Source organism: Phaethon aethereus (genome assembly GCF_964289735.1).
Source record: "Phaethon aethereus genome assembly, chromosome: 1".
Classification (NCBI taxonomy): domain Eukaryota; kingdom Metazoa; phylum Chordata; class Aves; order Phaethontiformes; family Phaethontidae; genus Phaethon; species Phaethon aethereus.
In genome coordinates, this window is record NC_138575.1 from 126659611 (window position 1) to 126673857 (window position 14247).

General features: G+C 34.7%; 1 protein-coding gene across 1 annotated transcript in view; it reads left to right on the plus strand.

Annotated features, from left to right (window-relative positions):
- Positions 1-14247, plus strand: part of CFAP47 (cilia and flagella associated protein 47) — a gene marked incomplete at its 5' end in the record, with an annotated part of 409359 nt that overhangs the window by 54734 nt on the left and 340378 nt on the right. The window contains 11 exons of the mRNA XM_082014136.1: positions 1266-1381; positions 3420-3558; positions 5434-5662; positions 6300-6460; positions 6656-6789; positions 7383-7618; positions 8319-8511; positions 10576-10789; positions 11549-11701; positions 12941-13130; positions 13236-13332. Of these exons, the coding sequence (XP_081870262.1) occupies positions 1266-1381; positions 3420-3558; positions 5434-5662; positions 6300-6460; positions 6656-6789; positions 7383-7618; positions 8319-8511; positions 10576-10789; positions 11549-11701; positions 12941-13130; positions 13236-13332 (1862 nt within the window). The remainder of the gene's footprint in view (positions 1-1265; positions 1382-3419; positions 3559-5433; positions 5663-6299; positions 6461-6655; positions 6790-7382; positions 7619-8318; positions 8512-10575; positions 10790-11548; positions 11702-12940; positions 13131-13235; positions 13333-14247) is intronic.

The following is a 14247-nucleotide window of genomic DNA, read 5'->3' on the forward strand; positions in this document are numbered from 1 at the left end:
CTCCCTTTTTGCACAGATCTGTATCTATTAGAAAATCTCATTGCAATTGGAATTTATGCTTGTTCCTATCTGCTTGGGAAGTTATATATTTGAATCTTGAGAGGAGAGACATTTGTATTTCATTTTTCTAACAAAGCTGCTTGGAAGAATGTCTGAATACATGTGAAGTTTTTAGTCTTTTCAGGAGTACTCTAGTCTTGATAGCTGTTTCTGGTTGGGTTTTTTTTAGTGTTTTGTTGGTTTTTACACCACATACTGCTGGTCTAGACCATCTCTTTCAAGAATTTACTAATTTATTTTTTGCATTACAATAAATTATTAAAGAGAATTAAAAACAGCGTATTAACATTCCCAAGAGCAACTTCTTTTGTTGTATTTCCTGATTAATTTTTTTTTCTCCTTCTTTCTCCGTTCCTTTCCCTCCTCCTCCCCGCTTCCCTTATGCAATAGATTATATGGGTAGGGTTTACCTAGCTCGGCCAAGGAGATTTATCTTCCTTCTCCATTTAGTCTTCTGTACTGCATGTAATGCAGATCATGTGTGCAATTGTTAAGATGAGATAGACTGCTGTGCTGATGTAAAATTCCAATTGATTTCAAACACAGTTTTATGTGAGATTAAAGGTGTGATTGTATTAGAAATTGGGGCCTTTAGAACACAAGTTTCCTGAAGCGAGTATGATCTTTTCATTATGGCTAAGCAGTACCCAATACAGTGATGTCATCATACTGGCTGAGGCTCATAAATAAGTAAATAATAGAAATAACTTGTGTGATTATCCACTTCTGTCTGTTACAATAAGTTTTTTTGAAGCCGCATAAAGTGTCTATAAAACAAGAAGACTGTAAATTGAAACTGGCATGCAAGTTTTCTCTCTCCTTTTAGTTCAGGCAGCTGATAATGAAATACAATGAACGTTAAGTTTGGTCATATTTTGTGATGCAACTAACTGAAGATAGTTTTATTTAAAGTTCTTTGTACTATAATAAAGTATTTAAAATTAAGTAAAACTGTATACATTCCATTTTGACTAATTGTTTAAAGCTGTATTGTTTTACCGTATTTAGTCATTGAACAGCTTGATAGATAGCTAGATCTTTTTTATGTCTTCCCTGTGTATGCTATGCTGCTGAAGTTAGTTGCATCAACATTGGTAGGAGAGCTAGAAGAACTCTCTTCCACTGGAGTGCTTAATCATATTTCTTTAAAAATGCAAAGATATTTTCAAGTTTTGGGAAAATATAACCATGTCTTTTATCTGCAGATTAATTCCGTGCTGTTACTTGGAAATTGAGTCAGAGATTAATTTTGGCGCAGTGATTGCAAACAGTAAAATAATTAGTAAAGAGATTAGTGTTGCTAACCATGGATCATCTTCAGGTAAATATTTTGTATGCATTAAATTATACAAATATTTTATTTTCTTGGAAATTTCTTGGAAAATTTAATTTTATGCAAGTTAACACTTCAGTGGCCAAGTAGAAATTAACTGAAGTTAATTATGAAGATTATGAGTATTGTAGCTAAAGGTTCTATAAATGGCCTGTTGCTTCTGTAGGCAGTACTATATTTCCACTTAGGGAAGAAAAATCAATTTTACCAAATTTTAGGAGTTTTTTACTTTTTAGTCCCATCTGAAAGATGTAAAAGTAACAGTTGCTCATTGGCTTACTATGCCCATAAATAGTAGCAAATCACATTTGCTCATGCTTTCTTGTCTTTCTGATTCTGTGATCCCAATAGCTGTGTATTGAATAAACAACTACAAGGTCCCTGTACATTTGGAGCTGAAGTCATCTAGGATGGAGACTGAACTGTATTTGTTACCAGAAGATAATGATGGGTCTTTTATCTTGCTGCTATAGCTTTTGAAATCATACAGCTTTCAGAACATGCACATCCTTCAACTTCTGTGAGGGACCCTTCCAAGGAGTGTCAGAAATGTGGCGAATGGAGCTTATAGGGAGAATGAATGCTTATATGATCCAAGTAACCTAATTTGACTGCCTTTTCCACTGGACAAAGCTGCAGACACCACTGTCCAGAAGTAGGGTGGCAACTATGCTGAGTTTCAAACAATGAATTTAACGCAGTTAATTTTTTTTTCCTCACTTTTACAGCTGTTTATTATACCACAAGGTATCTTTATTTATGTTAAGCCAAGGTTGTGTGAATATTTGCTTCATAGATTTCCACAAGAAATATTGTACCAACAAAAAATACATGATTGTAGAAACGTGGAGATAGGTTGCAATATTTAAAAAAACCACAACAGCTGTCTAGTGAGAACAGAATTTTATTTACTTTTTATTTTTTTTTCCAAAAAGCAAAGGGAAAATTGTTTTTTTCTAGCCACCTCAACTTAAGATGTATATAATATATAATTATATAATCAGCTCTTATACATATAAACTTCTTTCTTTGAGGAATGGTGATTAGGTAAAGGAAATGAGATAACCTACATTACATATGCATCTACAACTAATTTGCATGATGTGAAATTTCTTATGTTGTATAGGAACTGTTTCTAGTTATAAACTCTGCTGCATGATGGAGTTTTGCATGATTGGACACAGGCAAAATTAGAATGAAAGCAGTGGTTAGTGAAGAATGTATTGAGGGCAGACAAAAGAAGAGCTGCTGAATCTGTGTTTCTGTAGGCCCTGTAAATCGTAATACAGCAGGTCGCACTAACAGGCAGCACGTAAACTGTATCAGCAGGAAGTGCTGTACGCTGGCCTGTGACACGAGGATTGCATCTCACATATCACCCCATGCACAAAATGAGTCCTTTGTTCATGCTTCTGATCTCATATTGGAGATTATCTATTGTCTGAGGTCAAACAGGGCATGTTCCCTACAATATTTAAAACAATTTCTTGGTGTCTATGATATAATGACAGATAATTAGTGCTGCTGGTTAAATACACATTTAGTATTTTTTTCACATTAAAAAAATACATTTATAACCTAGAAATATTCACTGTTCTCATCTGCAATAAATTGTGTTGTGTGCATACCAAATCATGAAAACTATTCTTACCTGCAATATGCACTTAACTTTCTGTCTGTGGTAGCTGCCTAGAGCTGTGTATATAATATCCTGTAACTTACAAGGTGTTACTTACAGCTGCTTTATGATATAGTCACTTTTGTTTGGAATGTGAGTACCTTTCCTCTTACAACTTGCAAAATGGCATTGGACATGTGGGTGTAATATTTAAAGAAACCCTGGAAATTCTTTGTGTTAGAAATAGTTTTGAAAAAGATTAACTTCATGTTTCCTGTTTCCATAGGGAAATACACTGCTTGTGAATATATGCATTATGTGTTTTGTAATTCCAAATGTGTAACAGAAGAAGATAAATATAAAAATTTATGTTGTGTAACATTCTGTTTACTGTTCTGTTTCTTTTAGGTACATTTAAAATTTCATATGATGGGGTCATCCTGCTTAACATAGAACCTACCAGTGGAGTGGTGGAGCCAAAATCTACAAAGACAGTTAAAGTGGATATCTGCACAGATGTACCCCGAATCATCAAAGAAGTGGTAAAGTGAGTGTATGACTGAAGAAATCCAGCTCTATAAATTATATTTTTGCCTGTTATTAATTCTAGCCTTTATTATGAACATTTATCCAAAAATTTATGCTCCTAGTTGTCAGTTGCTGTTTTCCACATCTATTTTTATTAAATTAATTTGATGATTATATTATCTACACAGAACAGTGATGCATAAATTGTGTACCTGGCTGTGTTATTAAAGATCTCTTATAAGTTGTAATGATATGGGATGTTTGCACATCTCTCAGTATACAGTTAACCAAGAGCTTCTTTATTTTTCACCTTTCTACACATCCTGTGTTCCTTTTTTAGCTTCTGTAACTTTGCTATTTTTCTTTTGGCTCTATGTGTTTCAGGAGTCTGAGAAACATTATGATGTCCTTTGGGGTATCGTGTTTTAAATGGAGGGAATGTATTTGAAACCACTAACTCTTTTAAGAATAGAAAATTTTTCAATGCCTGCCTTGGTTCTCTTCAAATGGTGAATATAGACTTTTTAGGAAGTGCCAGAATTTGGAAGTGGATACCAATCTGGAAAGTTCTTAATCTGGTTTTCCTATAATAGTAAATAGGGTGTGCTTGGGTTTTTATTTTGGGGGGCAGGGTGTGTGTGTTCTGTTTTGTTTTTAAATTACTAAGATGTATTACTTGAAATTCAGTTCTTCCTGTTCTTGCTTTTTGTAGCCTGTTGGAAGAGAAACAAAATGAAAGGAGAAAAATTCTATTAGAATAACAGGGAAGACAATATCTGTATTTTGCCTTGGCTACGTCCTCCTTCATATGATATTTTCTTTGGTTACTGAGTTTCAAACCTTTGGTTGCAAAGTGTCGTGCTTTCTGCCTTTCCTGTGCTGTCCAGGCTACCACCACTGTTTTCTTCACCCCATCTTGGTTAAAGAGCTACTGTCTTCTGCATTCTACTAGATAGTTTATCAGACTGAAAGAACATAGCTACACAGAGCTCAGACTTTATCCTTCACCCATTCCCGGCCTTAAATTCTACATAAATTCTATCAGTGAATTTTGCGTTCCTAGTAGTCGTTACTATATCTTTTAGACTAAATGGAATCTTAAGTTTCCTTGCCAAGCCTTGTACAAATATATAAATATGTGTATACATGTCTATATATATGTATTTAAACAAATAATGTAATATTGAGAGACTTAAAATGGGTATTTGACAGGAATTTGCCTTGGAGAAATAGTACAGTTTTGATGAAAACATCCTGGTTATTTCCGTTTGCGTTGTCCTCTAAGCATTTTGCTTCTGTGTGCATGCAAAATTCTTTTCAGAGGAATCTACTCTTATATTTTTTGAGATTTCTTTTCTGTCTCGGAGAACCCTGTAATCATACTTCAGAAGTTGAAAGATGATACTTAAAGAATTTGAGATCCTCTCCTAGATCCCTTGTGCAGTTATGTATAAGACTATTCAAAGATTTAAAAAAAAATTTTTTTCAGCTCAGAGGCTATTCAAAAGGATAGTTGATTCTATTAGAACAATAAGTTATATTACTATATTTGGTTCTTTTGTGCAACAAGAACAAATATGCTTTGTTCCAGTAGAATTCTGGTAACAAAAATTTGTACAATGTCTGTATGGTCCTTTGGTGTTTTGTGGTATCATCAAGACCGAGCATTCAGGCAGGAACAACAGGAGCCAAAGAAAACAAACAAGTTGTATACTGAGAGATGTGCAACAGGAACAACTCTTCTCCCCTCCCTCCCCTTAGCTTATCTATGGAAAGCCAATGATATAAATGCTCTGATTTGGTTGAGTGTTGCATAGGTTCTAATATAAACCAAACTGAGCACTTCTAACACGTTTCTCCATTACCTATTGCTGCTTGCTACTCTTACTGACAGAGTGAAGTTGGAAGGTCATGGCTGCACTGAAGTATGGATCAAAGCTGTTGTGGTTGAACAAGTTCTTAAAGTTCTAGGAGTGTCTTGTGGAAATATATTGAAATGCATTAACTTTGGACCAGTTTACTTTGGGTCCTCAAAGACTGAACAAATATCTTTATACAATGAAAGTCCTGAGTGTATGGACTGGGTAGCAGTACTGGAAGACAATGCCATTGGAGGAGAGGTGGTAAGAAACTGTTCTGGTTTTTATTTTAGTAGAAAACTTGTTTTCGTTTCTGCTTTTGCATTTTTTGTTTCTCAACATTCACCTTGTAGTAGTGTTTAGTATGTCATACTATTTTCCAGTCAGTAGGCTTTCTGAAACTTCTGTCCAACCAACAAGTTTTTGCTATAATTTAACCTTGAAATTAAGTTTTTCAGATATTTTTCTTTCACTTTGTGACATCTGAACCTTAACAATGTTAAGAAAGTTCCCTGGGTATGGGGTTTTTTGTTGTTGTTGTTGTTGTTTTTGAGTGGTTTTGCTTGACCTACTGGATTTCTTATCATTTAGTAGGAGTTATAAAAATATATTTTGTATTAGAAGATGTTAAGCATCTGTGGTTTCACTTGTTTTTCTCAGACAGTGAAATCATCTGAGTGAGCACCATCTTTAAAAAGGGAAATTCAAAACATTGACATGAAATTGATGTTTAAAAATTGGTTAATTAGCCATGTGATATGTAATTATGTCAGTGCTATTACTTACGTTAAGTCTTTCCACTTATAAATATATCAAAATGTATGTGTAGAAAAAAAACAAGCAAAACACAAAAGGGGAAGCAGAACAGGCTGAACTATTTCACATTTTGATTATTTTTTAGGGGACAGATCTTCAGAGGAGTGCAGATGCTGTTTTACAAGACTTAAGCCTCAAAAATAGAAAAAGAGATGTTGATGTTTCCACCTTGATCTTGTGCATTCCCAATCAAGGAACCTTGCTACCTTATGAGAAATCTTTGGTTACATTGTGCTTTAGTCCAAAGTGAGTGAGTGGTCCAAGTGTGTGTGAGAGAGTGAGAGAGAGAAAGAGAAATAAAGATCATTTGTTCAAGCCAACAGCAAAAAAAGCCAGACTGGATGACAAAAAATAAGTCTTGATTTTTTGGGGGGGAGGAGGGTTAGGGTTTGGTGGTTTATTTTTTCCCCATCTTGTAATTAGAGATTGTGACTCTTACAGAAAATTTAAAAGGAGCTTTGAAGTGAATGACTCAATACTGAAACAAGATTACGTACTGTTTCTGAGATTTGAAGCTGTTGGGAATAAAGATGGCTATCTGCAGGCCCTCAGTGATGGTGCCCCAGCAACCACAAGTATGTTATCAGAAATTTATAGTCACTAGCAGAAATGTATATATGGATGATAAAAATAAATCAAGATATATAGTTTTTTCTTTTTTAATTTCTTCATCTTCTTAGCAGTTTTATGGGAAACCTGTGTTTATTTTATTTATATCAATACAAATAAATTATTGTAACTTATGTCTTTAATGCTTTAGCACCAAAAACTCTTTGAACAGTGACTAGAAAGAAGGAGGGAATCATGCATGTCATGAATACTCCTGCTGGTCGTGAACATCTAGAACTTAATTATAAATGTAAATATTTGGAGGATGTAAAAAACCCCCAGCCATTGCAAGTCACAAGCATTTTGGTAATACCAAGTTTTGTGCATTTTCTAGTGAATATTTGATCACCCTCAACTTCCCTAATGAAGGAATACATTATCTAACAGCCATTATAAGTATGCATGTCTGTGTTAAGTTTATAGAAAACTGCATTATAAATCATATTGTATTATGGTATTATTTTGTTTTTGCACCCTACAACTACAGTATGATTTTTCTGTTTGTAAGCTAATAGGTGTATGAGGTTTTTTGTTTGTTTTTTGTATTTTTCTAATGCAGTGAATCATCCTCATCACACGGAGTTAGCTTTGACAGGTTCTGGGCTTCCTGTCATGTTAACTTTTAATCCAGGACCAGTTATTAAGTTTATGGACTGTTTCTTGGGTGAACAAACACAAGTTCTGTGCACACTCAAAAATGAATCCGAGTCCCTTCCAGTAACATTCAGCTTCCGCAAGACTGCTCACTTTAATGTTTCTCCTGAAAAAGGAAAAATTAAAAAGAGCTCTGCAAAGGTAATTACCTCTTTCTCGTAGATTATGTAGATATGCATGTTATGTTACAGTGGTCAGCAGTGGAATTTTTCAAAAGTAAACCAGAACAATTTAATTTCACTAGCCATGACATTTAATATCAGACAAATATACATTTTTTTTCTCCTCATGTGGAGTCTTTTGATGTTGTTTCCTGTGCTCCATGAAGCAACAAGTGTTATTTTAAATTTTGGGAAAAAAACCAATTGTAGTACTAAATAAACTTTACCCAGGTTTTTTCTGTCTTTAAATTTTTTGTATTTTACTGGCTTGAGAAGATTGATTTATACTCAAACCTTTGCAGAATCCTTTTAATATCTTTCAGTAAATCACAAATAGTTGAGTAACATAACATTTGTTTTAATGGAAGAAACTTTGCCAAATGTCTCCATATTTGACTTACATTTATAATTTCACAAACCTGTAACTTGGGGCACAAGAGAGAAAAATTTGTCCCAGAAATGAGCAAGTGAGACTTTGTTGTGTTCTAACGTGTAGCATTTATATTTCCTTATATTGCTAATTTATGTGTGGCAGTTGGCATATTAGATAAGCCCAATTTTGAACACCTATCTCAGAAGTAAGTGTGGAGAGAACTAACTCAATTAAACAGAGAATTACACAAAGCTTTTTCTCTTTGCTTTTCTGCGTCATATATCTCATAATGACTTTTCTTTTCCAGGATGTGATGTTTTCATTTTCTCCACATCAAATAGGAACATTTAAAGTGAAGCAAGTTGTTGATATCATTGGTACAGGACTAGAGAAAAATAATTTACGGGTTTTGAAGACACAATCCTTTCACCACATATATTTGAGCTTTATTGGTGTGTGCAAATCTAAACGAAAAAACATTCTATTCAAAATTAATCCTGGTAAGATGCTAAAAAGATAAGTAACAAGTGATAAAATGTTTAAAAAGTACATTTTTAACATTTTAAAAGAGAATTTTTTTACCATGTTTAGTTTGTTTTTAAAAAAATAATATCTCTTTGGGACTTGAGGGAATGCTCATTTGTATGACATATACCCATAAGAGTATAAAATAATGGTAACAAAAATTGAACTATTAAAGCATAAATTTTCATCGTATTATTATGTAACTTTTATAAATCAGAAACCAAAGGCTTCAGATTTTGGCAGTGATGCCATTACACAGTGCTAATATGTTTCACTTGTAAGTAGAGAGATGGGTAAAACACAGAAAGAAGTTTGGAAAGATAACAGGGTATTCTTTATTGGTTGAAATACTGCCAGATGAATTTGCCAGTTAATACAGCCTGCTACCTGTCCCATTGATTCTTCTCATCCTATGAATCCTTAAAGAATCTTTCAGGATATGCAATAACTAGTCTCCAATTTGTTCCTCATGTTCCTAACGTGTTCCATGAACAACCACTTTACAGTAGATTTGACTAAGCCTGTCACCAGATTTTAAAACCAGTCATGGGAAAAGTAGATTTTCTAGCATGAAATATGCCGTGGCGTCTGCAGGTAGTACTAGTGCAACAGGGCTGTCCTGTCCGGTGGTACATCTGGTTTCTGTGTGTAGATAAGGAGAGGAGATTGAATACTCCGTAACTGATTGCTGCCCACTTGGTGTACTCCCTAATGAAAAACAGGAAGGCAATAGCCATTTTTTTTTCAAAGAGAGCATTGTGGGGAAGTAAAAAGAGGAAGGCATTGGAAAGTCAGGATAAATTGTTGTTTCTACAAATATGAGAATGGTTGATAAGCCACTGGCCATTCCTGCTACTTTCAGGAAGGTATTTCAAGTCCATTGCAATCAAGAATTGATGAGAAACTAAAGTTTTGCAACTTTGGGGATTTGTTGTTGAAATCCAGAGCTCCTGCAGTTTTCCTGCTTCAAAAACACAGTTCAAATACGTTTCTGTGGATCAAAGATTTAGTGTAGTATTAAAGTTTTGTCAGCTTTTCTAAATTGTCTACCATTTGCTCTATTAACATCCCCATTCTGCTCCTATTTGTAGGTTTATACAGGGATTAATGAGGTGTATCTGTACTCTATAGGCTACTAATACCTGTGTTTTGCTTTTAAGCTTCACTGAAGTGTGGAGGGAAAGTGATTTTTTTTCAGGTCCTTATACAGATGGGTTCCATATCTTTTTGTTCTCTTCTCCCAGTCTCTGTGGATGAGTATGTGTACTTGTCTCTTTATTTGGTGGAGGGGCGAAGAGACTGGAATGAAGCTTCTTGTAAACTGTGCCTTCCTGGGCACAGTGGAAGTTGTAATCACTCCTATAGTTTGGAGGATGGAAAGTAGTTTTTTTTTTTGTTTTGTTTGGTGGGGGTTTTTTTTAGTTCTAGCCATTTGAGAGTAAAGTAAGGCTACAGTATGTTTAGTTTAATGTATCAATATTTTTGCAGGTGAGGGAGGAAGGGGCAGTTGAAGAATGTATTTACTTATTTATAGTGCTGTTTTAAACATGTATCTTTAGGTAAGAGAGGTGAGCAAACACATGGCCTAGTTTCTGTCATAATTTTTCTCTTTAATGTATATGTGCTTTTCTAAAACTGGAGTGAAAAAGATCTGAGCTCTCTTTTTAGTTGTGATAGCTTGTGAGTTCTTTGTGAAGAATCATGCTTGTGTTTGCATCCCTTAAGACAAGCTTTAGGACACCGCAGACAGTGTTGTAACACAGGCAGCTCTGAGTGTTTGGTCAGGTACACGTGCAAGACAAAACGTCACAGCTGGACATAGTGGTAGTCTGTGATCTAGGCCAGGGAAGGTGGTTGGCTGTGAGTATGGTCGAATGCCTTCTTCCTTCTTGTCTGAGGAAAATATAATGTGATTGGTGACTGATTGTTGGGCTGCTGGGTGGATCAGTATAAATTCAGAAATATTTTTCTAATACTTTGAATTTTGTTTAGAAACTATTAGTATAAGTGTATGTAACATGTTTTATTTGAATTTTAAGGTATAACACCAATGATTTCCAATGCAACTGGACAGTTTGTCGCTGATGGCACAGGGCAGTGCACTGATACAGCACCTGTGGCAATGCTTAAATCAATCCAAACACAAATTCATACTCACTGGATAAACAGGAATTGTAAGGGTGATGCACTTACAGCTTTTCCTAATGACCGCGCAGCCAGCATTAGGCCTAGTGAATGGAACAAAAAGTACAGGTAAAAAATATGCAAATATGATATTTAAAACCACACATTTGTAAATACTGTGTAGTTGTTCAAGATTGGTTACTCATATGACAGTTTACAGTCTGGAGAAGAGGAGGCTGAGAGGAGACCTTATTGCTCTCTACAACTACCTGAAAGGGGGTTGTGGTGACGAGGGCGCTGGTCTCTTCTCCCAAGTAACCAGCGATAGGACGAGAGGAAATGGCCTCAAGTTGTGCCAGGGGAGGTTTAGATTGGATATTAGGAAAAACTTCTTCACCGAGAGGGTGGTCAGGCATTGGAACAGGCTGCCCAGGGAGGTGGTGGAGTCGCCATCTCTGGAAGTGTTCAAAAAATGTGTGGATATGGCTCTTCAATACATGGTTTAGGGAACATGGTGGCGCTGGATTAATGGTTGGACTTGATGATCTTGAAGGTCCTTTCCAACCTTAGCGATTCTGTGACTCTGTGATTCTTTTTCCCCAGGTTGGAAGTTCTTTAAAATTAATTGCATTCTACTTAACTTTGAGCCTCTTGCACATAAATTTCTTGAGTTGCTTTTCTTATGTGAAACTACAAATGTAGCTATTACAGTTTCAATATTTCATTTTTATGGTTGCCTTTGCAAGGTCAAATATTAATAATCAGCTGTGACAAAAAGAATGTTTGCAATGAAATATATATGTAGCAAAATCGGTATGTTTTCTTTCTAACAAGATCCAGAATCATTTTACACACGTAGTGAAACTACAATTCTGTTTACATATTTAGGACTATTTTCACAAAGACTGAGAGATATAATTATATAGATCCAGAGTTTTCTTATACTGACTGTGAACGACTGTCAAAAGAAGCACATAAGGAATACTACACAGACTTCATTTCTAGTTTAAGACAGCGTCGTTTACAGAAAGATGCCGCCAGGTAAGACTGTTGAAAGGATAAATAAATACCTTAGGATCATATGAAAAGTATGTGTATATATATGCAGAAATAACTTAGTGGCATCAATCATATACCTAAATTTGTCCCATGATGAAATGCTTATGGTCTTGGGACCTTAATTTATAATGCATTCAAAACCCATTTTGGTCAAATGTTCATTTAGACACTTATAGATCACTTTCTGGGTAAAATGTAGGGACAGAGGCATGGAACTTGAAATACGATGCCAAGTTTTAAGAAGAGTTGGTTATGGTTATAGGAAAAACATAACATTTATTGTTTTGGATTCTCTTTTATTTTTATATAATAAATTGTACATATTTCCAACTTGGTCTAGCTCACCCAAAGTGCTGGATTGAGTATGTAAATTATGATATAATTTGTGGAATACCTTAAGAGTGTTAAGTTTGCAAGACCCATTTTAAAATATATTTAAAAATTAATAATGCCAGTGGATTATTCTTGGAATCTCAGTTTACCTGCTCTATGTATATACATCATGATTCAAACAAGGCATCCAGAGCTTGATTTATTTTATTTTTATGCATGCACATAATGTGTGGTTTTCTTGAAGGGAACTGGTGTTGTGTAGTGGGTGAACTGTTGTTTATATGACTGTAATGCATATGTTCAGGGTATATTGCATGAGGAACAAGAACAGAAAGGAGAATTTCACAGTCACTATAAAACATAGTAATAATTTTCTGAATTTGATATGAACCATCTGTGTAAGATCTCTGGAAGTTTCAAATCTCTTGGTTGCAGGTGAAATTGATTGACTGGAGTTGAACTTGGACCAAGAAAAGCTATTTGCTCTGAAAATTAAGCTATAAGGGTCCAGTTCAGACATACACAATTAAAGGATCCTTTGTAATCTTGGCATTTGCTACCTTTTAAGTGCTTGACTTTACAACTTAATTGTTCTTTAAGAGATATTTTATACATGATAAAGTTATTTATATTTTGTTAGCCACAATGCTTGCAACCTATTTAGCTATGCAATTGCCACAAATGTGCAATAGTGTTAATCCCTGCCTAAACAATACAATAAAAGACTTTTCAAGGTGTTTTCTGTACTTGAGGTTTTCTTTTATAATGAAATATTCCTACCTAAAGTATTACTTGTTATGTTTAAAAATCTTAAATAGTTTAATGTGTAGAACATGGAATGCTCAAATTTCTAGATTTCCTTTTTTTTTTCCCCCCTCTCCCATATAGGCAGTTTTCTATTTATAATAATTCTGTGAGCATAGGCCTTAAACCAGCTGAAGGACTTATGTCACCAAAGATCTCAATCACAGATTTTCCCAAGGAGAAGCTGGAGTTCAAAATGCTTCCTTTAGATGAGAATTGTCTATTAACTAGTCGAAAATTGACAGCGATTGCTTCAAAATCTTCAATCAAAGAAGTAAGTTAAATGCTTGAATAGCAATGTAAGCATAATGTGTTTACCATGTAAAAAAGCATAAGAATTTTGATCCTGCTTTGAGAAGATGTGTTGTGCTTATCACAGATTTGGAGTGGGCTTAGTGCTATGCCATCTTCTACTCGAGAGAAGGAAGATTGTAGTCGAACTTTGACATCCAAGCAGCTTCATCAAATACTCATTGGTAAGATTTTTAATTTGGTTACTAAATGCATATATTTGTTAAAAAAGGATTTATTTATAGTAACATAATTTATGTTCATACTTGTTCACCTTAAATAGAAAATAGATTAATTTGGTCACAGTTTGATATCTACAGTAGTGTTTAACTAAAGCTTTGTATTCATCAGAAAATACTGAGTTATGATGAGGTATGAACATGTAAAAGGAGAGCTTCCTTTAACGACTGCTCATACTACAACCTATTATAGAGAAATCAATACCACGTAGTATGAGCATTGCTCATGCTCTTAAGCCTTGTTATTGGATAGTATCCGGACCAGCATTAATATCAGGAAGATTCATGGGAATGCTTCTGGGAATTAGCAGTAAACAGTGATGCCCCCCAAAAATAAAACTCCTTCAGGATCCTCCTTCAAAATAATTTCAGTGGAATGCTCTGCGTTGGGGAGTAACACCTTCTAAAGTCTATGAGGGACTCACCTATTAACAACACTTGGTACTAAAACTGGTCTATTTTAAGGACATTTTTTCTTCAGTAAAATTAGTTAGCAGTAAAATGAAAATTTTTGGTACTTTCTGGGCTTTTTTTATTTTCAGTGAAGCCAGAACTTGAATAGTCTAGCTGTGTATACTGATACACATGGGGAAAAGTAGAATAAGATAAACATATTAATACAAAAAGTACTTAGTTTTGTAAGATGTTTGATCAGCGTGATGAACAGTAAAGTTTGCAGACCAGTATAAGAACTGGTGATAGCAGTAAATAGAGTAGTGAGATAATTCTGTCACCATCAAATCACATGTGTTATTAAACCAAATAGTCACATATCAGGGAGCAAATAAACAGGTTAAATATATAACCTCTCAGTGAATTGCTGGTTCTCTAGCCACTTCAATACCTGATTAAAAACAAGAA